The sequence below is a fragment of the Lepidothrix coronata genome, unplaced genomic scaffold (assembly GCF_001604755.1).
Source record: "Lepidothrix coronata isolate B3197 unplaced genomic scaffold, Lepidothrix_coronata-1.0 Scaffold274, whole genome shotgun sequence".
In the NCBI taxonomy this organism is placed as follows: Eukaryota; Metazoa; Chordata; class Aves; order Passeriformes; family Pipridae; genus Lepidothrix; species Lepidothrix coronata.
The window spans coordinates 217,362-241,328 of NW_016690454.1; the positions used below are offsets into that span (position 1 = coordinate 217,362).

At 37.8% G+C, this 23,967-nt stretch overlaps 1 protein-coding gene across 2 annotated transcripts in view; it reads left to right on the top strand.

Moving 5' to 3' along the window:
* Positions 1-16,798: 16,798 nt before the first annotated feature.
* The window catches only part of KCNH7 (potassium voltage-gated channel subfamily H member 7), a 223,188-nt gene continuing 216,019 nt past the window's right edge, over positions 16,799-23,967 (top strand). For both annotated transcript variants that reach the window (XM_017836297.1, XM_017836298.1), the window contains exons 1-2: positions 16,799-17,421; positions 19,406-19,636. In XM_017836297.1, coding sequence (XP_017691786.1) covers positions 17,346-17,421; positions 19,406-19,636 — 307 coding nt within the window. In that variant the 5' untranslated portion in view covers positions 16,799-17,345. The remainder of the gene's footprint in view (positions 17,422-19,405; positions 19,637-23,967) is intronic.

The window sequence follows — 23,967 nt, forward strand, 5'->3', positions numbered from 1 at the left end:
TATTGCTGAAAACAATCTAATTCCTAATCAGTTTTGAATATATTACATAAACTTACATGAACCCTGGCCAGTCTCAGGGCTTTGTGCTCACTATATCATCACACATCTCATGACAGATATAAGATTCTGCCTAAAATAGACATTATCTGAACTACTACCTTATGAAGAAACCAAACATCTTGAGGTTTCTACCTATATACATGTTTTGTTGGGTTTTTTTAAAGGCTACAAATAATTAATTCTGTTAGTGATAATCAAGACCATTGAATGATTATTCATTATCTCTCAGAACTAGTAAAATAAAAATGGCCATTACTATAATCAGTAAATTATTAATTATATTCCTCATCAATCACCAAGCAAACTATTCATCATTTGTCCCTGTTCCATAAATTTTCTGTACATAATAGTCATCAAACAAAAAAAGAATCAAGATCTCTTTCTGACAATCTCAGCTAAATTATCTATAAATATTTGTTTAATTAACTAACTCTATTACCTGTCATGTCTCCAAGCAGATGTTAAGTATTCCCCCGTCTCCTTTCCTAAGCAAATTAATATCAGTTAATATCAAGTTACACTTTTTTTTTTCTGTGTGCCACCGTTACATGATTTTAATCTCACTTTCTTACCTGAGGTTAGATAGTGGATCAGAGCAGATGACCTCCAGTTACATATCTTTATTGTTATCCAAATAAACTTTCTCCAACCATGAGCAAAGAACATTTTTTGTTCTCTCCTTAGTTATCTTCCAGCTTCATTCAGATTAAATAGTGTTTCTATAGTGTTTGTATACTTACCTTGCAATGCAAAAAAAAGCTGGAAACCTACTCTGTTTAATTACTTTCTATCTGATGGGTTATTAACATTCTCTGCTCAAAGGTGTTTAAAAGGTATTTTCCAACCAGTAGCATAGGCATCTTATATGCAGATCTTTCAAGAGAACATCCTAAACTCTGTTTTCAAGTCTAAGACAACCAGGGCTGGGTCGAGTTAGCTCAGGATATTCTGTGCTGTGTTTCCAACTCCTAACCCTGGCAGCACCTCTTTCCCTTATTGGATTTATAAAGGCAGAAAGATTTCACCATTTCCCATAATTATGTGGTTATTTTTATTCCTTCTAAAAGAATATGAGATCTTTTTTGAGGAACTGGGAGAAGAAACAAGTGTTTCTAGTTCCAACACTTTCCCCAAGCAACTACAACAGTTCAGGACTTCAACGAAACAGGAAGAGAGTTGATGAGATATTTCCTATTCTTGAAACACAGCGGAGAGGACCCTCAAATGGGCTGGTAATAGCAGGGTTCCCTCACTGCCTTAGTCACATTTCTTAAGTAGCATCGTTGGTTTAAATGTACATAACTTGGCATTCCTCCTAAAAGAGAAAGTTTTGTCCTCCGTCACCTCTTTATCTAGGTTGATTTTAACCTGAACTGTGAGTACATGAACACTTGTTCTGGCATACGGGTGTAGGTGGCACAGGAGCAAAACAAGATGACAGAGATGGGAAATGGTGGATTTTTAGGAAGCATATATAATTAGAGCCAGCTTCTGAAGCCTTGGTGTTAAACTCAGAACCCCAAGGCAGTGTTGCCCTGGAATCATCTCTCTTACAGGTACTATGTAAAATGTCAAAAAACTCAATAACTAAGCTTTATTTAGCTATCACAAGAAAGAAATATTTATGCTGATTTATGAAGGATGAGACAATTAAGTACTGCTAGATTGTTCCAGAATCTGATGACTGTGCAAAAAATCTAAAATTGCTTTGCCTTAATGCAAAACTGTATATTATAAAGACACTGTTTTAATGATTTGACTGGAATCACTTATCATAGAAACACATAATCATTAAGGCTGGAAAAAACTCTAAGATCATGGAGTCCAACCAACCCTGAAACTGTTACGTTACAGTGTCAATACAGAGTCATAGATTTCTACCTTCTTCTTCACTTTCATGGGGGGGTGTACACTTATGTATCTTAGACCACTGACCTTTTTTGGTGTCTTTCTAAAGATCAATTCAGCTTTCATGTGGTTGCATTTCCAAAGTATTATTTTTCAACAAAAATTAAAGAATTGTGCCAGGTATCTAAATAATACAAAGTGGCACAGCAGTGCTGAAATCAGCACATCTGTGATCTTTTATTTCAGAAAATGATGCGCTTTATAAAATTGTTCTTTAAATATCTTGTGACATTTAGGGATTTAACGTAGAAAGAAATGGATTTTCTGTCAAGTTGAGTGGTCATAGAAAAGAAGAAAACATGAATAATACTTATAATCCCTTTATATCCCTAAATCAGTCACAGTTTTCAATTGATGTTATATTCTTGGTCATTTCAGCAAAATCTGACACCACTGAATAACATTGAATTGCTTAGAACTTATGCCAGGCTGATACAAAAAGTCCCTTAATTTATTTACCTGCCCAAGTACATGATGTTCCTTTTGGCAATTTTTATTCTTTTTTTTTCCCCATATTCTTTTCATGTATCCAGGGAATTACCATTTTGTCTATTGTTATCCAGTGTTTTTGTACTTCCTCTGTGTGAAATACTCTAATTGCACAGTGTGCATTTCACTTACTCAATTACCCCATTTCGTAATTAAATTTGAAGTCTATTTATTTTGCCTACATTTTTAATCTAATGCTAGCTAATATTTAACTGTACAGGTCAGGTATAGGTAGAACGTTTCTGTTTAAGTTGTGTCACTATGACAAAGTTGTGATGATAATTAGGGAATATTCATTTATAAGGAGTGTATTTGTATTTGTATTTGGTATTTACCATAGTATCTTCAAAGTGGCTAGTGTGATTTAGCTGAACAGCTCCTTGTGAGCTCTTAGTGTTCTATTTGAGTATCTGATCCATTTCTTTGAGAATATAACATGATTAATGCCACAGAACAGCATTTCCATAGGCTTAAATGTCTTTACATAGCAATATGCAACAATATCTTACAAATAATTTTCAAGCTCTTACCTGTTTAAATACCAAAGCATTTGAGAAATAAACTTTTAAAATGGAGGAGAAAATATTTTCTAATTTGCTCTATGATAATGTGAATCAAAAACCAAGGCAGTATTGACACATAGAGAAAGAATCTGGGTCATACATAAATATATGGCAACAAGTATCTGAAAATTTTAACATGCTCATCCAAGTAAATGGTAGAAATAACATGGCTATCCCTATCAACTTGGTGGCTTTTTTCCTTTGAAAATTTACACAATGAGAATAATGACAGGAAATCTAGAATGCGCACATCCTACAGAGCAGTACCCTTTTTCTTGCTGGCATTTCATAGAATCATAGAATATCCTGAGTTGGAAGGGACCCACAAAGATCGTAGAATTCAACTTCTGGCCCTGCACAGGACAGCCCCAAGGATCATACCATGTGCCCGAGAGCATTGGCCAAACACTTCTTGACCTCTGGCCAGGCTTGGTGCTGTGACTGCTTCCAGTACTGAGCCACTCTATGGGTGAAGAACCTGAATCTATTTACCAAAAAAGATATCAGAATAGTGAAGTCAGAAGGACTAGGGCAGTGATTGTCCCTCTGTACTCAGAACTGGTGAGACCACACCTCAAATCCTGTGTTCAGCTTTGGGCCCCCTCTCCCAGAAGGACATTGAACTGCTAGAGCATGTCCAGAAAAAGGCAAAAAAGCTGGTGAAGGGTCTGGAGCACAAATCTCGTGAGGAGCAGCTGAGAGAACTGGAGATGTTTAGCCTGGAGAGAAAAGAGGTTTGGGGAGCCTCATCTATCTCCGCAACTACCTGAAAGGAGTTTGCAGCAGGTGGAGATCATCCTCTTCTCCCAGGTAACAATAGGACAAGAAGAAATGGACTTAACTTGCTTCAGAAGAGATTAAGATTGGATATTGAGAAAAATGTCTTCACTAAAGGGACTGTCAGGCATTGGAACCTGTTGCTCGGAGAAGTGGTTGAGTTGCCATCCCTGGAGGTATTTAAAGGACATGTGGATGTGGCACTTAGGGACATGAGTGGTGGACTTCGCAGGTTAACAGTTGGGCTCTATGATCTTAAAGGCTTTTTCCAACCCAAATAATTCTGTGATCTTAAGATCAATATAAAATTCAAATTCTTTACATTTGTTATTCACTATTGCTTATTTCTAATGCCTTTTTTTGGTAAGTGACTGAACTAGCAATAGTCTTGCTTTAAAGTTTAGATCCTATGCACTTCATTACAAAGTGTTAAATTATCACTGCTTGGTTTCTTTTCAGATTCCTGGGTACATGCCATTTAAGAATGTAAACACCCAGCAGACATCATGTAAACATGCAAGGATTTTAGTCAACACACTGGCATTTCCCTCACATTAGCAAGGACAACAGAGACAATTACAAGCTCCAGGTGTTTAGATCTTTTAAAATCTGTGACACATGTGCAGGAAAACTATGTTTCTCTTTAAATAAACATTTTCTATTAGAGCTTTCTTACCCAGACTTGCATAGCACATTTATTTCCCTGGGTCATTTTCCATTTTACAGCAAATAGATTATAGACACAGCATAGCAATCTGACAGCAGCTTTTCCCTCCGTCAATAGTATTTCTATTTAGAGATGAGGATTCAAAATCAGTATTGAAGGTACATGCTCTCTCTTCTCAGGGGAGTCAGTGTACCTGGACATAACTCAACACCTTTGCTAGTCTAATAAGGCTAAGTTCAAAATTCAAGGAAAACCTGAAATTAAGTCTTTTTATTTAAATGTCTAGTGCTTTGCAGGTGTGAGTCCATATCTGCACTTAAAGCCAGCTCTAGTCTATGACCATATTTCTTGTCTACAGGGATGTTGCTGCACCAGCATTGTGGGATTAACTGGTATCCACGGAGAGGGTCATCCTCACTGTACCTTGAGAGTACAAGGATCTTCCATGACATTGTTGAGCTTGAGTCATCAAAAATCCAACAAAAGTAGACTAAATAAGGACTCAAATAAAGCTGCTGCTTCCATTGAGCTTGCTTGAACCCTAGATATCCCTGGAAGGCAAAGCTGGTATTCTTGCTATCACACTTCTTTTGCCTCTCTTCTCTTTCCCACTTTCTTACTCTACCACTTTGTCCTTGAGTTCTCTGTAAGAAAAGCAAAGCTCAGTTAAACTGGCTAACAGGTATAGGGATATAGATAACAGTATGGCAGTAAATTAGTAAAGCATGAGATGGTATCAATACCAGAAATTGAAGGAAACTTTATTTCCTTTTAGAAAAGTAAATTTTCAGCCAAAGAAATTAAAGAATGAATATACTAATCTGAACCATTCCACCTGGTTTATGCTGCTGTCACTATCATCACTTTTAAATATTCCAAGTTTTCTGCCACTTCTCAGCATGAGAATACAGAAACCTGCTTCACTTATTAAATTGTTAAGAAGAGACTTATCATAAATACGTACAAAGTCCAATTACTATCATAAAATACACTGGAGTGCAATTTAATTTCTGTGATAAAACCTCATATTCTGCTTTCAGACAGTCATGACTGCTTGATTTAAACAATGTAGTCTTCACACTATTTTAAGGGATTAAGTTCAAATGAATAGCCTGGCTGAGCCATGATCCATGACCTTCAGTACCTTCATGGATGATTTCTGATGAACACAGTAAATACACCCATAGTAAATACACCCTTGTAGATTACTCATTACTGATTGGCAGTGATCATTACTATAATGCTCCCATCCTTCCTGAGATATTTTGACATAGGAAAAGCAGATGGCATTATAGCCAGGACTCCATCACCAGATTATCATATGCCATGATTTGTCTCAAGTGTGAACTATTATGGAAGGATTTGAATGCTTTATACTTTCTTAGATTCATAAATTGATAAAGTTTTCCAAGACCCACAGCTGTTCACATTCTTGTGGATTAAAAATATTCATGTAATATTTTTGGCTAATTGGGCATGTTCTATTAATTGTTATTGATTGACTTGTCTGAAATTCATCAAAGAATGTGTGTATGTTCAAGCAAGAGCGGCTGTAATTTTATTGATATTGATAAAAACTAGAATATTGATAATTCCTGTCTTTTTATCTTTTACTTTTGCACTTTCAGGAATTCTTTCCAGCAGTAAAATGTTCATTAGAACACCAACAGGAGAGACTATAACGTACAAAACACAGTCCTGAGGTTATTCAGGTCTAAAACAAGTGACACAAATGACACACTCATCCCAGAAGCTTCCAAATGACAGAACCTAGATCCCAAGTTAGTTTATGAGAACTGAGATGAACAATTGTTCTCTTATGAGTATTTGGTCCTTTGAAAATGACTATTCTAATCCAAATTATTACAAGGTGCACACTTTGGCTATCGCTTGTCCACACACCTGTCTCATTTGAGCATTGACTTATCCAACTGTTTTCACCGCCTGTCATAGGAGCTGAACTAGAGCTAAGCTATTTTACTGTCCTTTTTTGGAATTCATCAAGAGCAACATGTAATTTTTTTAACTCTAAGATGGGGAAGGCCAAGTAAAGTGTAGAAGGCAGACAGTTTTCAATTGTTCCAGGTAATAAGATCTGCCTAACACTTGCCATCTGCATGGCGATTCTACTACTCCCTATCAGATTACATTTCATATAATACAATTTAAACAAAATTAAATCAAATCCCTTGTGCCTTTACCTCTATAGCAGTTATTCAAATTACCCTGCTCACATGACTACTGAAAGGGCAAATACATCAGTGCTGAGGATAGAGAGACACAATAAAAAGGAAGAGGGGAAATCTGGTAACCAAGCAATGGAGCCATGAGCTTCTGTCTGTGAGAAGGATCAGCAAAGTTCCTGTTTTATGTCAGCACAAGGGAGCTGTGGAAGAAATAAGAGTCTTATCCCTGAATGTAAGGAAAGAATTATAGAACTGGAACTATTTTATGGCAGATTAAAAAATAACACAAAAAATATTTAACCCTCATGAGCGAAAAGCAGTGCTGATGCAAAGGAGCTGTGAGAGATGGGAGAAACGTAGTTAAGAAAGAAGCACAAAGGGTACAAGCAAAGGCTGGATTTATATTTAATGTTTAGTCTGAAAAGGTTTCAGATATCACAGACAAGTATCCTACTAGCATGCATGTGTATGACAGCCTTTTAAAATGTAAATCAATAATGTATCACTTATGGAATATCTCAAGCCTCAGGAATGCTATTCATACCATTGATGATTTCAGCCAATGACAGAAATGGAACCACATGCTTCAGGGAGCCATACAAGGCCAGCACATATATATTACAGAGAGAAAGCATAAGTAGCAGAATTAAGACCCCATCTGCACATTCTGGCTAATCAGAAGTCAAGTCTCAGTATCTCTGGAAATATCAAACATATCATATGATAATACAGTTGTGAGCAACCTCAGAAGGTGCCCAGTGCAATTTCCAGCCCAAAGCAATGTCAGTGAGACTGTGAGACCAGGACGTTTACAGCTTTATCTAGGTCAGTCTTGAGAATGTCCAAGCAAGGGGACTGCACAGATTCTTTGGGATTAGCAGGAAAAGGACTATTGAAGCACTAAATAGGATTATATTTTTGTCTTAAACTGAAGATGTGGTTGGCAGCTCTTAGCATCAAAGGATGTATATCCCTAGACTGGGACATTTGACAAGGTCTGAAAATTTAGATTCACTTTCAAGTGAATCACAGCAATCTTGAGTTTTCAGGTGAGAGTACAAGGAAATCACTATTTGAGATTATTACAATTTCTCCCGCAGAACAGTCCTCTGATTTGGAATGTCCATTTCCTAAAATGTCAGCATTCCCTGGGGGGAAAAAAAGTTTTACTAATAACAATTAGAAATACCTTTAGGAAAGATTTCCTCTTAATATTCAATATGACTTCATGGATTTGTTTTTTTCATGGTAAACTGGGATAAAAACAAGGCCTATGTTTTCAACAGTACAGCTCTGTATTTGAATCTGCCCCTGGATCTATCACAATGTGGAAGTTCTGGAAGTCTGGAGGCCAATTTGGATAAGCAGTCATCTCAGTTGTGCATTACTGTCCTAAACTGACACAAGAATATGGTGGTTTTTTATATCCTAGATGTGCTTTTTCTCTGTCTATTAACACAACATAGGAGAAAAATGGGTAAATGAATATTATCTAGCTCAAATGGCATAAAAAATTAATTAATGTATGTTTGTATTGATTTTTTTCAAGAGTTGTGAAACTAGACTTTCAAAGCCACCAGTGAACAGCCTGATTACTGAGCTAAAATACAGTTTCTGAGTGACTTGGATGCTTTTGCATGTACAGAAGAACTCCTCTTTCAAAAAGCGTATCTGGATAGTTTAGCTATTATATTGTGAAAATAAACATAAAGTATCCAAATAGGTATAAAAAATAGTAAAAATTATCATAATCATCAAGAGAATTAATATCTACATTGTGATTTAATATGCACCTCTCTTAATTAACAAATAATGATAAAAAAAATCCAAAATAAATGAATGTGTTATGATGAGAAAATCTTGCTATTTCTGAACATATATTTTGGTATAGCTGTGCTTTTATTACTCTTTACAGGCAGAAAAGTTGCCTTTCATCTGAAATTATTGTTCATCCTGCCAAATAACTTGAACTAGATGAAAGACAACTCCTGGAAAAAACTAGACTGAAAATGTATATCTTACTTGTATTTCGGTCAAGTAGACATAATGGCAGAGATAGGAAATCCAGGAGATTATTTAAATAAATTCCATCTTGGGCAGCAAAAGACCTTTTTACAAAACACCATATGTCATTTGAGTGTCTCTCTCTGTTATCAGAGATTACAAGCAAAACTCTCACTTGCCAAGTACCTGTAGTTCATGTTGGCTTCAGTGGGGTTACTGAATACAGCATTTAGCACTGATGAAAAATCTACCCATTCATTTGCAGCTGCATCAATATAATTCTGGAGATACTAGCTTCACAGAGGCACCTGGAAATGTGGCCTATATTACATGTATTTTATCTTCAGAGACAGCAGATCAGCTCATACACTACCTTTGTGGAGGAAAATGATGTTTCAGGATATGGGTATCTCTTCAAAATGAATAAGACAAATGCCAATTTTTGTAATATAATTAGACATGATCTCATGCTATGATATTATAAAAGAAAAGTGGAAATACTGAAAAAGAAATATGTGACCTGAATATTTTCAGATTATAGTTGACAGCAATGTGAACAAAAGCACTGATAAGTACAGTGTCAGAAAGAATTAGTCGATGCGATTCTGGACTCTACACAGTTATGGAAAAATATTATTAGTGTAAGAATAATACTGAAAAATTAAATGTGGAAAAATACAGTTGTAGGGAGAAAATATACATGCCAGGTGGAGAAAGCTTCGCCTACAGAACTGAGTGTTAGAATATGCTAATAATAAAATTGTTAATGACTAAGTGAGCACAGTGTAGAAACTGCAGTTACCTTATTTAGATAAAGTGACTGTGTAAAGTATGTTGACAGAATGCAGAAAGAGCAAAGAAGGTATAGAACACTAAAATGAAAAAAGCAAACTCTGCTTGCTGGGGCTTTCTAATTAACATAGAAACACAATGTACTACTACTGAGATATTTAGAAAAACAAAATTACCTTCATCAAGACAGTATGGAGCCATTGACACTAAAGCCTCATACTATTTTGGTGGTTTTTTTTCTTATGAGTGAAATAGGAATTTATTTGCTATGCTGTGTTCTGGGACACCATATTCAAGTGTATCAAGCTGACTGCACTCTGATTGAGGTCTACAGGGTCTTTGGGGATATATAACAATCATCCTTAGGAATACTGGAAACAGTCTCAAGCTGGACTAAGCATCTGAAACTGCATTTAGAGTTGATGGCAGTCAATTTTCCCCCCTAAATTCTTTGAATTTATGTTTAATTTTGGCTACTAAAGTTTAGTGCATTTCTGGCCAGTTTCAGTCTCCTCACTTGTACCCTTTGAGTCTGGATTATGAAACTGTCCCTCCACCTTTCTTCTTCATATCAGACAGATAGTTTGTGGTCCATTTACACTTCCATCTACCTGTTCCCTCTATCCTTCTGTCTTTGACACAAATAACTAACTATAAGTAGCAGATACAGGTTAATCAATGAAGACAGAAAGCTGAAATCAATGAAAAACATGACACGAAGCATAAAAGGAAATAAAATTTACCCAAAATCATAAAATAGCATATCAGCCCAAGGGATGGGAGCAAACCAAACCTCATATTTATGTATTAAAATAAAAATAAATAAATCTGCTTAAATTATTTTCACTGCCAGGACACTGTTGCCCAAAACAAACCATTGATATGCTTCAAAACTGCATTTTATTGATCTTAAAGTGAACCTGCGCTGGAAAGAAATCTATATATGTGACTTCTGATTGAAAACACATACAATCTGATACTGTCTAAAGGAGATAAAAGGTCTTGCTCCTTCTTGGTCACTCTCAGGAAAAATGTCCAACATGAACCAAGTTCCTTCAGAGCAGCTGCTGTCCTTTTTCACCCCTACAGCTGCTCAGCAGTGCATCACTGCCAGTTGCTACAGGGCAGAGGAAATGAAAAGAGGAGCTCTGGCTATCGACTGCTTGCTAAGATAGCAGCATATGGAAATGCTATCCAAGCAGGAATTCAGCCCCTATTGCCTGATCTGAGGAAAATGGCTGAGGAATAGAAATAATCTTCTTTTTCTTATGACCTCTCCGAAGTGAACCACACCAGTAGAGAGGTACCGTGTCTACAGAACTGGTTGGGAAGAGTAATTCCATTTTGCGAAAGATTTTTATATGGCCCGGTTTTACTTATTATTGCTCAGAAATTAAACAGCTTGAAATTCTCCGTGAAAGGAAATTGTGCCAGAACAGAATGTGCTGGGGCTACACACCCTAAAGATCCTAGTTCAGGCTACCTTTCTCTGAGGACACGTGCCCCAGAACCCTTTTGCAGTTGAACTAGGAGGAACTTCAGGCAAAACCAGAAACCTTGCAACCTCAGGATGGCCTAGACCACTGCTTTACCTTTTATTGGCATTAGGGTGAGAGCCAGAAATCACCATAAACCTGATCCAGTGCAAGGTGCACTCATTCATCAACATTGGTAAAAACACACACAGAATGTGCAGATGTAGAAGAAGAAATTCTAACCACACAGTTTATTCAAGTGAGAAGCTAAGAAAAGGAATGTGCCTCACCTGACAGATGGCAGTCCTATCACTTAATGTCTGAATACACTGTGGAGAAGGCAGCGGGAATTTGAGTACAAAGATAATTAATTTTAGAAATATATGAATCTAGTTCAGTGAGTAACATACAGACAATAACTCATCTTTTTCATGATGAAGCAATGAATTTGTTCCCTTTTCCAGCTCATTCCTACTTGCTAGGCTTACTCTTCTGAAGGGACCAAACTTAAGATATGTGATATAATTATAATAATTCTTACATGAATTTGTATGAACTATTATTAGAAAATAACATCCCTGAATTTCTGTTATGATGGAAGACAGATTACAGAGAATGTACATATTTATCTTCAATTACAGTTCTCTGTGGTACAGAATTACTCACAAATATATGGAGCAGGGTACTGCTTTTGTAAACCGTTAAAATTCTTCTATATATAGTATGAGGAAACAAATAAATTAATAGAAGTATGTTTCATGTCTTACTTAATTATAATCAACATTCTTTCTGGATTGATGGCTGTCAGAATCATAGAATCATAGCACTGTAATCTAGCTAGAAAATCTTGGAAAGGTACAGCACATGCTGAGGTCATTCCTGATGCTCTTAATTGGCCAGAGAAGGTCAGCACTGAGTAGCCTGCGGCAACTATTTCAGACCAAGAACACAGGAAAACGAGATGTGCATCTTAATACTGTAAACTCCTTAAGCAAGAGCCCACACCAAAACTGTGGCTTAATATTAGGGAATGAAGCCCTGCGGTGAGACAAAGAGATACTGAGTCTCTCAGAGGAAGAAGCGGAAGCCTCATTGCTTGAATAATTTAAATGCTAAATAAATAATACAAATGCAAATATACTAAAAGGAACGATCCAATGGCAAGGCATTGACTAGATAGATATATTGATGGTTTTCATGACCTGTACATGCTTATTCCAAACTGATCCTAAGTCATGAAGTTCTGAATCCCTAGGCATTCTAACATTGCATGTAAAAACAGCAGTGTAAACTGTAGAATAGCCACCTTAACTTTCTATGAATCCTTCCAAAAAAAGTGAAGTTGCTTGCTGTCTTACTGTTTTTCTGTGTGATTTTTCCTTTACTAGCCTAGGAAATTTAGGTCACAGTAGTTTTGCTCTTATAGATTTTGCATTTATAATTCATATTCTTGTCACCAACTTATTGTCTCCCAGAGTGAATTACATGTGAAATATACACTGAATGAAATCCAAAGTAAGTATAACATAACTTTTTTTATTACTCATTAAATTAGCTGTAAAATTAACTAGAAATTTGTAATCACTTTTTAGACCGTAATTTGGTGCAGATACTTCTTTTATGATACTAAAAACCTGATATATTTTCTCCCATTGAGATATCTGAAATCCTGAACACTTATAAGACCCATATAGAGACACGACAATGATGTATACCTTAAGGCCAAATATAATAATCACCTCTGTGTAATCTCATTGACATCAGTGGTCTTGACAGAAACAGGAGCCTTTTTTTTTTTTTTTAGACAGCAAAAGTGAAACACAAAATAACCATAATCAGACCTAATTCATGGTGAATTTTGTAACTACGATAATGAAGTATTCTAATTTTGCTGTGTAGGCAGCTGTGTAGACCATGTGGCTGTAGGATTAGGAATGACCCGGTGATCCTGGGGCATCAGCCCAGTGCAAGCAAAGGCAAGGAAGGAGCCAGCTCTGCCACAAGCAGTTGCCGCCACACTTCCCCTGTGCCTCTCTTACTTGCATCAGCAGAGATTTGCTATTTGGCTGCTCATGATATTCAAGCAGCCGATTTCTATCTTCTCCAATAGAGGTAATTTGGCAGTCTGTTGTCCCAGGCAACTGCATACTTTGCTTGTGCCTAAAGCACAGACAGTTATAATCTAAATGATGATCATTATTATTGTGAAGGATTAAAACAAAATCTAGAGCTATAACTTGAAATTCTGGAAAGACATTAAAAAGTAAAAAGACAAGAAACAAGACTGATAAAAAACAAAGGTGATGATAAGATTCATCAACCTGTCAAGGAATCACAAAGGCCATCTTAGCACAAAATAGGATTCTAAATAAAGTTTCAGGATTTCATTCAACAGCTCTGAAGACACTCCCAGCCTTATTTAAAATTGTAAGCATATGTAAAATAGATAGATGAATAAATTATAGGGTATACAGGATAGACATGGTAAAAGCAACACAAATATCTTATGCTAGCTGGAACAATGGGGGGGCAGAACAGAAAGAAAGAAGAAAAACCCCAAGAACTATCAAGACTTAACTGAATATTGCTCCAGCACAGAAAGTATTTATTCAAATAGGAATGCATTAGTAAAATTCTGTCTACAGGAGGATAAACCATAACATCAGAACAAGAATGAAATGAAGAACATAGGACTTTGAAAAATAACAGCATATGGTTAAGAATTATTTAAACTGGAAAAAGAAAGACGTTTCTCTTAGGGAAAGTCTTCTGAAGCATCCAAGAGGGAAAGACACATTCAAGTACAATAAGAGTGCTGGACCAAATCTTATTGTCTCCTTAATTTTTTTTTCACCAAAAATATTATGGGAAATATGATTAGAGCCATTTTCCCAGAGCTATCTCTTCCTGAGAATAGCAGATTTAATTGTTAAATGCCAAGATGTTGAAATAGATCAGTAACGCATCTCCAGGCATATATTCCTCTAAATTCTCCTAAGGCACTTGAGAAGGAAGTAGTGAAAACGCTGGTGTAAACCTTGAAACCACTATTTCAAAATCAGCTACTGTCCTTGAGGCCAGGAAATTCCATATGTAGTTTTACTGTGGAGCAGCAGTGCTCACTAGGGAGTTATCACTGGTCTGTGGCGAGGGTGGTACCACGAGGGGCAATGCCACAAGGGAGCAGAGGACAAGGGATCAGCGATGCTGGATGGGTTTTAGCTCCAGAGACACTCTCCCTCGGTATTTTGGACTCTTGGAGAGTTAGCAACTGTACGACTTTATAGATAATACATATATCTCCATGGCATTCTACATTTCTTTCATCACACTAGAGATACACATCTATAATGAATTCAAACTTTCCCACTTGCATGCATATTTTCCCAATCAAATGCAGATTTTTCCACATTACTTTCTATGTATTTGTTGCAAATTGTCCAGTTTTAATATATTTTCCTCTCTCACTTCTCTCACTATTGGCTTGCTTCAGAAAATTATCAAGCATTATGCACAATGAATATTAAGCACCTCAGGAGCAATAGATCAACTACAAGACTGCAGTGGTGTAAATCACCACAATGAAAGATTTTCCAATGCCACCTATTGCTCCTGTAGTTATTACAACCCATCATTCTTGTGAATTCATACCCTGATAAAAACTATATCTCAGACCTGGTCTTTTAGCAGCAGTTATCTTGCTTTGGCTGGGGTTGTCTTGATCAGGTTCTAAACCAATCAAGGTGAGGAAAACAAAAGAAAAAGTATACTCTGTTTAATATATATTCGCATAATCAACATCAAAGTTCAAGCTGCCATCAGGAGACGGAACAAAAAAAGGTTTTCCAGAGTCATGGTGTTCTGGTGCCTTCAGTTTTCAGGCAAGAATAGGGTGGCTCTCAAATTTAACATGAAAAGATGGAGCTTCAGGAAAATTTTAATTCTTAAAATTATTTTTATCTTTTATTTTTTACTTGTTTTCTTTCCAGACAGGCACTTAAAGCACTGGACTTTGGACTCCACTGGCCTGTAGTTGATCTAGTTTGCTTCTAACTGTTGAATACTAGAAACAAACACTGGTTGTTCAGTACAGGTCACAACTTTATTGTGTTTATTTTCTGCTGCTGGTATAGAAACATCAAAGTGCCATTTTTAATGTAAAAATGAGAATGAAGTCACTGCTGGCCATTATGCCTTGACTAGATATTAGGTATTATAGAAAGTGTTAAAATAAATGTGCTCCTCTCACTTGTGTACACTCTTTCTACTGCTGCCTTTGGGAACTTGAATACATTTTCAGGGAAATATATGTCCTTGGTAAAGTTAAAGAGCAGAAAAAGAAAAATCCAACCTACAGCCTTATCCACTGTCCAAACAAAATGAAAAGTAGCTAAAAATACTTTAAGAGATTTATTCTCTAGTGTTGATCAGAGTCACAAGAATTACTTCTTCAATTATTATTACAGAAAAATATGTCTGCTTTTCCTTTGATTCATACCACTGAGTACAGAGATTAAAAAATTCTCTTCTGTAAATAAGGAACGCTCACTTCCTAAGATTGATTATGTACCTGATTACATATTTAGTGTAGCTGAGGCTTTGTAATTAGTATATAGTTAATTACTATGAAGCCATCTAAATACAGTTTATGTATATATAAATTATATTTTCAGACATCATTTACAGTTTTAAATCCGGGACGATTCCAGTGAGATTACATTAAATTAATCTAGAAATGTACCCACCTACTCAACAGACTGTGTCCCACCTCTGATTAATATAGAGAATGACACACGGTAACAATGAAACAAAGGCCACACCTGAGAAAAGCTCACGGGAATAAGGAAACACCTGTTTGTGCTGCGGAAGAACAGGTGGGAGGCGGTAGTTCGCCGGCTCAATATCCTGTGCTTGAGATTACAAAGAACTGTGCTCAGGTGCCTTTCTTTTTTTTGCCCTGTGAGTTTATTAAGAAGCCGCCACTGCTTTGCACTACCCTGGAGATGCCTTTCCAGCACCGCATGGCTGCCCCCAGCTCCCTCCCTGTATCACCTCGCCGAGCCGTGCAGAACGCACACCGTTCTGCCTGCTGGATAGTGCAGGAAGCCTTAATTACAGCCTGAAAATAATACCCGCTTCCCCCGGGAGCCTCCCCAGCTATTCCTGTGGGATGGGAGAAGCTGAGAGGAGCCAGGTGTGGGGAGGCTGTCGCTCCCCGGGCCCGGCCGCGGGCAGCGGGGCGGCTCCAGCACCACGGACAGCTCCGGACCGGCGAGGAGCCCCGACCCGGCCCCTTCCCCGGCCCCGGCCCGGCCGGCGGGGCGGAGCCCGGTCCGGGGCTGCAGCTCAGCGGCCCCGGCACCCGCTCGGTGCCGCCCCGGGCCGGGCGAGGGCGGCCTAGCAGAGCTCACCCCCCGCACCCTCCGAGAGGAGCCTCGGCCCCCGGGGGATCCCCCTGCCTGCCGGGAGGGGGTCGTGAGGCGAGGGGAAGTCCTCGCCTGGGTCACGATGCGGGAGGAGGGAGCGATCCCGTCCACTAGGGCGAGGAAGGACGCCGAGGGCTCCGGTGGTCCCTTCCCCCGCTCCCCCATCGCTCAGAATCGACCCCTATTCGCGCCTCCCCCCGCCCCAGACGGGGCGTGTTCCAAGCTCCCTCCCTCCCCCGGCCCTGGCAGCGCCCGGGGCTCCCCGGCGGGCCACGCGGAGGGGCCGCGCAGGGCGGGCGGTGCCGGAGGGCGGACGCCGGGGCTACCGGAGGTGGCGGGGCCCCCCCGCCGCCAGTGCCCGCGGTCCCCGCTGCCCCCCTGCAGCCGCCGCGGTGGGGATGTGGCACGTCGCGGTGCTGCTGGGGTGTAGCTCATTCCTGATGCCGCTGTTTGTCGCTGAGTTTTGAAGAGATTTATTGGCTGGCTCCTGCTAAACCACGCTTGAGTAATCCGAGCTGCTGCGTGCCCTGGTGAAGCCCGGAGGGGGGGAACGTCACTCCCTCTGGCAGCGGAGCAACATTAGTCTTCCAGCCCTCAAACCACCACTACAGCGTCGGAAACTGCCGGGTCACAGCCATTTGCTTTGGAAAATTGGCGATGTTTGGTGCTAGAGATCGATTACCCTTGTAATCTTCCCCCCACACACCTCCTCCTGCTTACCCCACCCCTACCCGCCCCAGACAATAGCGTCCGAGCTCCTCAAGGAAAAAAAAAAAATAGAAAAGAAAGCAAGGAGAGAAAGAAAGAAACCGGGGGATGGATCTGACTCCAATAGGAAAAGCGTGTCTCTAGAAGTGGTGCTAATGGGAAGAGATTTCCGATCTCCAGAGGACGATGATTTGTCACAAAGGGTAGCTGGCTCGGTGCTTTGGGCTGGAGCCGTGTAGGAGATCCTTGGAGAAGTCATTGTGCACAGAAAACCGAAGACCTGTACAAACATGCCTGTTCGCAGAGGTCATGTGGCACCACAAAATACATTTTTGGGTACAATCATTCGAAAATTTGAAGGGCAAAGTAAGTTCTCGCTTTCTATCTATTTTGGTACAGTAGTTTGATTCTGCTTGTGACTAAATGGACAGCAGCTCCAGACTATTTTAAGTTTGTAGCTTGAAAAGAAAACCTGGGAGGTTAGGAGGGGATCCCTGGCAGGAGTAACATTATTTTTGATCTAGAATACAGATTACCGACTTGAATTATTGGCTGCTGTTTTGGGGAAGGGGGGTGTTGGGGCTTTTGCCCCCACTATTTCATGGAATAGTTTTTGTCTTTGACTGTATCCATGTTGTATAGCTGTAGAAGTTATATCTCTTACCTTCTTCTGAACTGGTGAGATGGCTCTAAAAAGAGTGTACAATCTTGCTGCCTGTGAAATGTCTTAAAAATAAGCTAGATTTATTGTCGTTATGATTGTTATTGCTGTTAGTTATAATTGCCTTTTCAAAATAAAGCAGAACAGTCTGACTGATTTAGAGGAAGCAGATAATATGCAGAAGAGTTATTAAAGAAAAAATATTCTCTTACCTTCTTGTCATGACTGAATTTTAATAGAGCTGTCAAATTTCTCTGCTTTGTTTATGTAAGTCTAAAATATCTATCAAACCAGTGCAAATACATCCTCAGGAAGAGTCTGTGAGATCTTTTGCAATGCAGCAGCTTACTATCTGTCAAGGAGGCTGAAGCTGAAGTGTTTTTCCTGGCAGGAACCCTGGTTTACTATTAACTGTTAGAAGGAACACTTGATGCTTAAAATGAATTTCATTTAGAAACAGTAGTTTTATGTATGTACATTGATTTAAATATTTAGCATAATTTTAGTATCAGTCTGGTGCAAACATTTACAGCTAATTCCAGTTTATATACTTCCTTGTACTTAAATCTACATTAACATTTGTAATATTTATATTATTTGAGGGGAAAATAGAAATGGTGTTTTTAGTCCTAGTTTATCTAAATGTTAAGTCAGTGTTGCTACTCAGGTAAAGTTTTCATGTAGTGTACATTTTTTTTAGTTAATAAAGCACTAGCTGCTAAATAGGCATGTGACAGTGAGAGTTCAGCCTGATTGAAAGACACTAGAAAAAGTAAGAATGAAATATGTATTTTTCTCTCCACCTTTCACTGTGTCCCAAACAGACCATATTTAAAATTTTGAAGAGTTGTACTACTATAATAACTTGGTGTCATGTAAGAAATGTTTTATAAAGCAAGTAACCACCTAGTATAATTAAGCAAGCAGAAATTAATGTTATTAACAGTAAATGTATCAAAGCTGCACATTTATAACTACAGTGGGAATGGTGTGTTATAGTGGTAAAGAGAAACAAATTAAATGAGAGTTGAAAATTTTGAATCTTTCTGTCAGATAAGACTTTGGAAAAAGATGATGGACAGAAGCACAGAACTTCAGCAAACTGTGCAAAATGTTTCCAAAATCACAATAATTTATTGTACCTTCATACTCCCCTTTTTTTTAAGGAATATTTTTTTATTCTGTTCTTTTCTAGATAGATTCATTAAAATACTGACTATGAACTTACTGACATTCACCTAATGAAAATCCCTCAAGAGTAGACTGAGATGGTTGGACCTTACCCTAGTAAGCCCTTCACTTGAGTAGAACCCCCTTCCTGAGGCCCCACTTCTCCCCAGAAGAGAACTTTTCATGGACCTGCCTGAGGTGCAACTGACAGGGCGGCACTCATCACCTGTGCTTCAGTGAAGCTAAAAAAGAAAAAAAATTGAAGTTGAAAGGAGATTTGCAAAGACTTGCATAATCTGGTTTTGTTTCCTTAAAGGACAACTATCTTTGATGTATTCTAAATTGATTGAAGTTTCTTTAAAAGCTATGGATCAAATTAGCTACATCAAATGACTGAAAATCCCTACATTTCAGGCATTCCCCGTGAGAAGAAGGGTTGTTCAGCATCCATCCATGCAATCGACACTATATGAAATGTTGAAAGAGTACTAAAAAATGCATAACTTTCTTTTATTGCAGATAAAAAATTCATCATTGCTAATGCTAGAGTGCAGAATTGTGCTATCATCTACTGCAATGATGGGTTCTGTGAGATGACCGGGTTCTCCAGGCCAGATGTCATGCAGAAACCTTGCACCTGTGATTTTCTTCATGGACCAGAGACCAAAAGACATCATATTGCCCAAATTGCTCAAGCACTTCTGGGGTCAGAGGAGAGGAAAGTAGAAGTCACCTATTATCACAAAGATGGTAAAGTCTGGTTTTATTTTCAAGATTTTTGTGTGTTTGGCTATCAGTTGATTGGTAAAAGAACTGTGTATGTTGTGCTGGCCAGACTCTTTGCTGGAGTAGTGGTGTAGTTTCTCTGAAGTCCAATGGAGTACACTTGTGTGTATCAGTAAGGGAATCTGCCCCCAGAGTAGTGGGTGTATGGAGTGTATCACTGTACACTGACTCTATCAGCTGAATGAAGCTAGCACGGTGTTTGCAACTGTTGAACAGAAGCTCTCCTCTTGGTTGGTTTAAAGTAGATGTAAATCTCTTAAGTAATCAGCATAGAGGAACCATACCTTGATTTAAACGTAGTATTTTACTGGGAAAAGTACCACAAAGTTAAAAAAAATGCCCTATCATGAAGAAAGCCTTAGCTTATAAAGAAAGGGACAAGTTTTTTTCAGAGCTGAGATATTGCGAAGTTGGAGTACCTGCAACTGAACCACTGAAGTTGTTCTAAAATTATGTTGTTAGAATCAAAATTTGTGGATAGCTACCCTATGAACAGTTTCCCTGTTATTCAGTAAAGACTCAATACATGCAGAATGGCTAAGTCTGTTGGTGATTTTTTCCTGTTAAGAGCACAAAATGAATAAATATTTTTGCAGATTTAAAAATGCATGCACATGAAAACTAATTATGATACCTAATAGTTATAGGTGCAGTTTTGGTTTGGTTGTTTTTTTTTTTAATTACGCGGAGTTATTTACAAAAACATCCATCTTTCAAACAAGTCCAAATAATGGATAAGTGTGGTGTACCTTATTTTGCCTCTTGCTGTGTACGCTCTTGGGAGAAGGAAAAGGAAATTCATATTCAAATGCTGAGCTTAAATTAGTTCTGGAGAAGTGCCAGTGTGTTGTTTGCATCAATTTTAGAATCACATGCAGTGTGCTTTCATTTTAAAGTCACAGAGTTAAACCCTGTTCTCAATAATTCTGTTGTTATCTCAGAGAGACTTAAGTAATATTGTTTTTAGCTTAGGCTGGTATAATTCAGATAGGACTCAGGCCAACCATTCTACCCACGCTACCAATATTTAAGCATATTCTTCTTAGCAGATTCTCAGTACAGCCCTTTATTCTTAGATCTGCTTTGGTGGTCTGGAGCAGATTTTGGTCAAGATTTGTTGCTGTAGCTGTGCATTGAACATAGATTTCTCAGGAGACCCGACACCGTATGTCTTTTACACATCTAGCCTGTGTTTGTTAACCTGGCGTGTGTTAAAAATAATATTGCAAAAGGAGAATGTCAATGCTAACTTTCACAGCCACCAGCCTGGAGCACAATTTTGAGATCTGGTAGTTTAAAAGTGCTACAGTCTCCCAAGACATCAGGAGGGAGGGAAAGATGCTTAACTAAAGCACTGCTTATCTGTCAATCACTGGATATATGTCAATATATACTTTTCTAAAATGCTGAATTCTGGCATCATGCAACACACCATAATCTGTTTAAGGCAAACCAAACTAATACCGTCCATAAAAACTGCCGTATCTTTTGTAAATACTTTTGAATGCTAAATTATGGATTATTTAGCCTAAACAATCTTATGTATAAGAGTTTTCAGTAATTTCACTTCTGTGAATAGTTTTTTTAAATGCCTAGATTTTATGTGTGAAGGTTAAGGAATTTCAAAAGCTGCAGACAACAGTTCTAGGCAAATTGGGATTGAATTCCTCAATGTTTTACCTGTCTAATGTGAATAAGACTTACCATGTGCACTATATGATCAGCTAAATTTAAACAAATATAGGTAAATAAATGGAGTCATAAATATAATTTAAAATATCAAGTCACTAATTACATGCAAAAATTGACAAAAGACAAGATTGGTCTGACATTCAAATTTGGTTTTGCAATATATAGCATGTACACATATACCCCTTTATAACATACTGTGTATATAATAACAATATACAGAATAGTGATACTTAGCAAGGACTTCCCCCAGGTTGTGAAGCAAACTGAATTTCAAGAATTTTCTAAAAATTTAAGTTTAGTGCCTTGTTATTGGCTCATTTTGTACTGTGTGCTGTGAGGGAATATGAGAATATTTTGAGAGGTCGATTCTAGCACAGGTAGAAATGTAACTTTCTCCATGTGAGTAACCCAAGTTACTCCAGTAAACTACCCACTGCTTGAAAGTTTGATTTGACATTTAATTTCATAGCAACCCATTGTATAATATTTAGCATAATACTAAACATACAGAGGAGGAAGACACCTCATGAAGGTGTGAATCACTTGAGGTTCCACTGACAGGAGGTTCTGAAGACCATATTACACATTCCTAACAAATGCCCAGTGAATGGTAAATAAAACCTTATTTCACATCACACTGTCATTTACTCTACATAAGCCATTGATTATATTAAAAATTATGTTAATATTTTGAATTGAAGCAAATGTCAGTGGGATCACTTATGAAGCTAATCTGTCATCAGAAGTCCAGCAATGCAGATATGAGAAAGGGAATCACTCTATAAATAATTTTTTTTATTTTAAATACCACCTCACATAATTTTAAAATGTCACAGTTTAAAAGGAAATTCTTGCTGTAGAAAAAGGGTATTGCATATGTACTGGGAGTTAAGATTTTGATGCTCTACTTATCTGTAGTCCACTTTTCTAGATGAAAGTGCAAGATTTTGAGTTTTAAATGTCTTGACAATGCAAGACTGAATGCTGCTTGCTGTTTGTTCACTGCTTTAATCTTTTGGCCAGATCACACACTCAAAGAAGATGGGACAGAAGGATGGGAACAATTTTGTAGCAAGTTGATTTTCAGAAAATGACTTGAATCTACACTGCTTTAAACACAACAGACAGAAGATACAGTGGTCAAAGGAGAATAAAAATTCAATGTATCATGGTTTTATAAATATGTAACTTGGACTGGGCCTGTTTCCCTTTTCACTGCGCAGTGCGGGGAGGGTGCAGAGAAGTGTAGAATGCTTGTGATAGTCTTTTGTAAGATGTTTAGATGGCATGGAGGTGGGATGCCAGCATTACTTAGACATCCAGCAGATCCTATCCCAAGCACACCAGTGCCCTGTTCTCACTAGCTTCTCTAGCAGTGTTTGTATCAGCATAAGATTGTTAATATAGCCTACATTTGCTTTTAATTTCTCCTCACTCCTTTTTCTTGTTAGAAGGGTATTGACGCAATCCAGGCAAAGTTCTAGTCCTCTGTCCTGTTCCAGTAGTGCCACAGTAGGCAATTACATAGTTACCAAAATAATTAATTACTGAGAAAAATGGTTAATGGCAACAGATGTATGCCAAAACTAAGGGTCCAAATTTATAGGTTCTCACTGCGCGAGAAGCTTCACTAAGATCACTGGATGTACTCATGGGATTAAAGACACAGTAAATTTCTTTTTGAATGTAAATATTCCTTTTTAAAAAGAGCAATAGATAAATACGCACAAATCACAACAACCGTTATTTTGAAACAGATTTTTTTTCCAAGTATTGCCCATTAGGCATTAACATCTGCTTAATTCAAAAATTATACTGATAGCAAGGCAGCAGTATCATATTCTTCACTATCTCGCTTCGTTTTCACTAACCTTATGGCCATATGATCTGAATTATACTTGAAGGCAATATATTGTTTATACAGGATATCAGTTCTTATTTTAATAAAGTTATTTGTGGTGAAAATGTTTGACAGCTCTTCCTTTGAGGACTCCATTTTGCAGTTTAAGTCATTATTGCATAAATCATTCTTGACAGATGTAAAATATTGCTTTAGGTCGTAAAGCTTTGGACATAAAAAGTATAATTATTTTGGGATTGAGAATGGATATATAATAATCAGAAAGGACTGTATCCCACTGAATACTTTTCTACTTCTTACTATGTGCTTTGTGGACAACAATGGACTATGCATGATCTTGCAGATGATGCCTGTTAAAGGGAGGTAAGGAGACCATTTAGCCTTACCCTCTACATATCAGATATTCTAGGGATGAGAAGAACTACAGCAGAGTATATGCTTGAGCAAAGACAAGATTAATCAATTAATTGTAGAGTATGGACAACCCTCACAAACTACTTGCCATGTACCCAGTTTCAAAAATATAATTTGCTACAACTGACTGCAAATTAAACATATTTGCATTTTCAAAATACATTTCCAAACTAATATTTTAAGGCCTTTTATGCTCTTCTTTTGAGGATAAGAAAATAAAAAAAATAAAAAATGTTCAAACATACTGACAAAATAAAGTGAAAATGGTATTGTTTTTAATTAATAAGATAGATGACTATATTTAGAAGCTTATCATCTAGACTTCTGT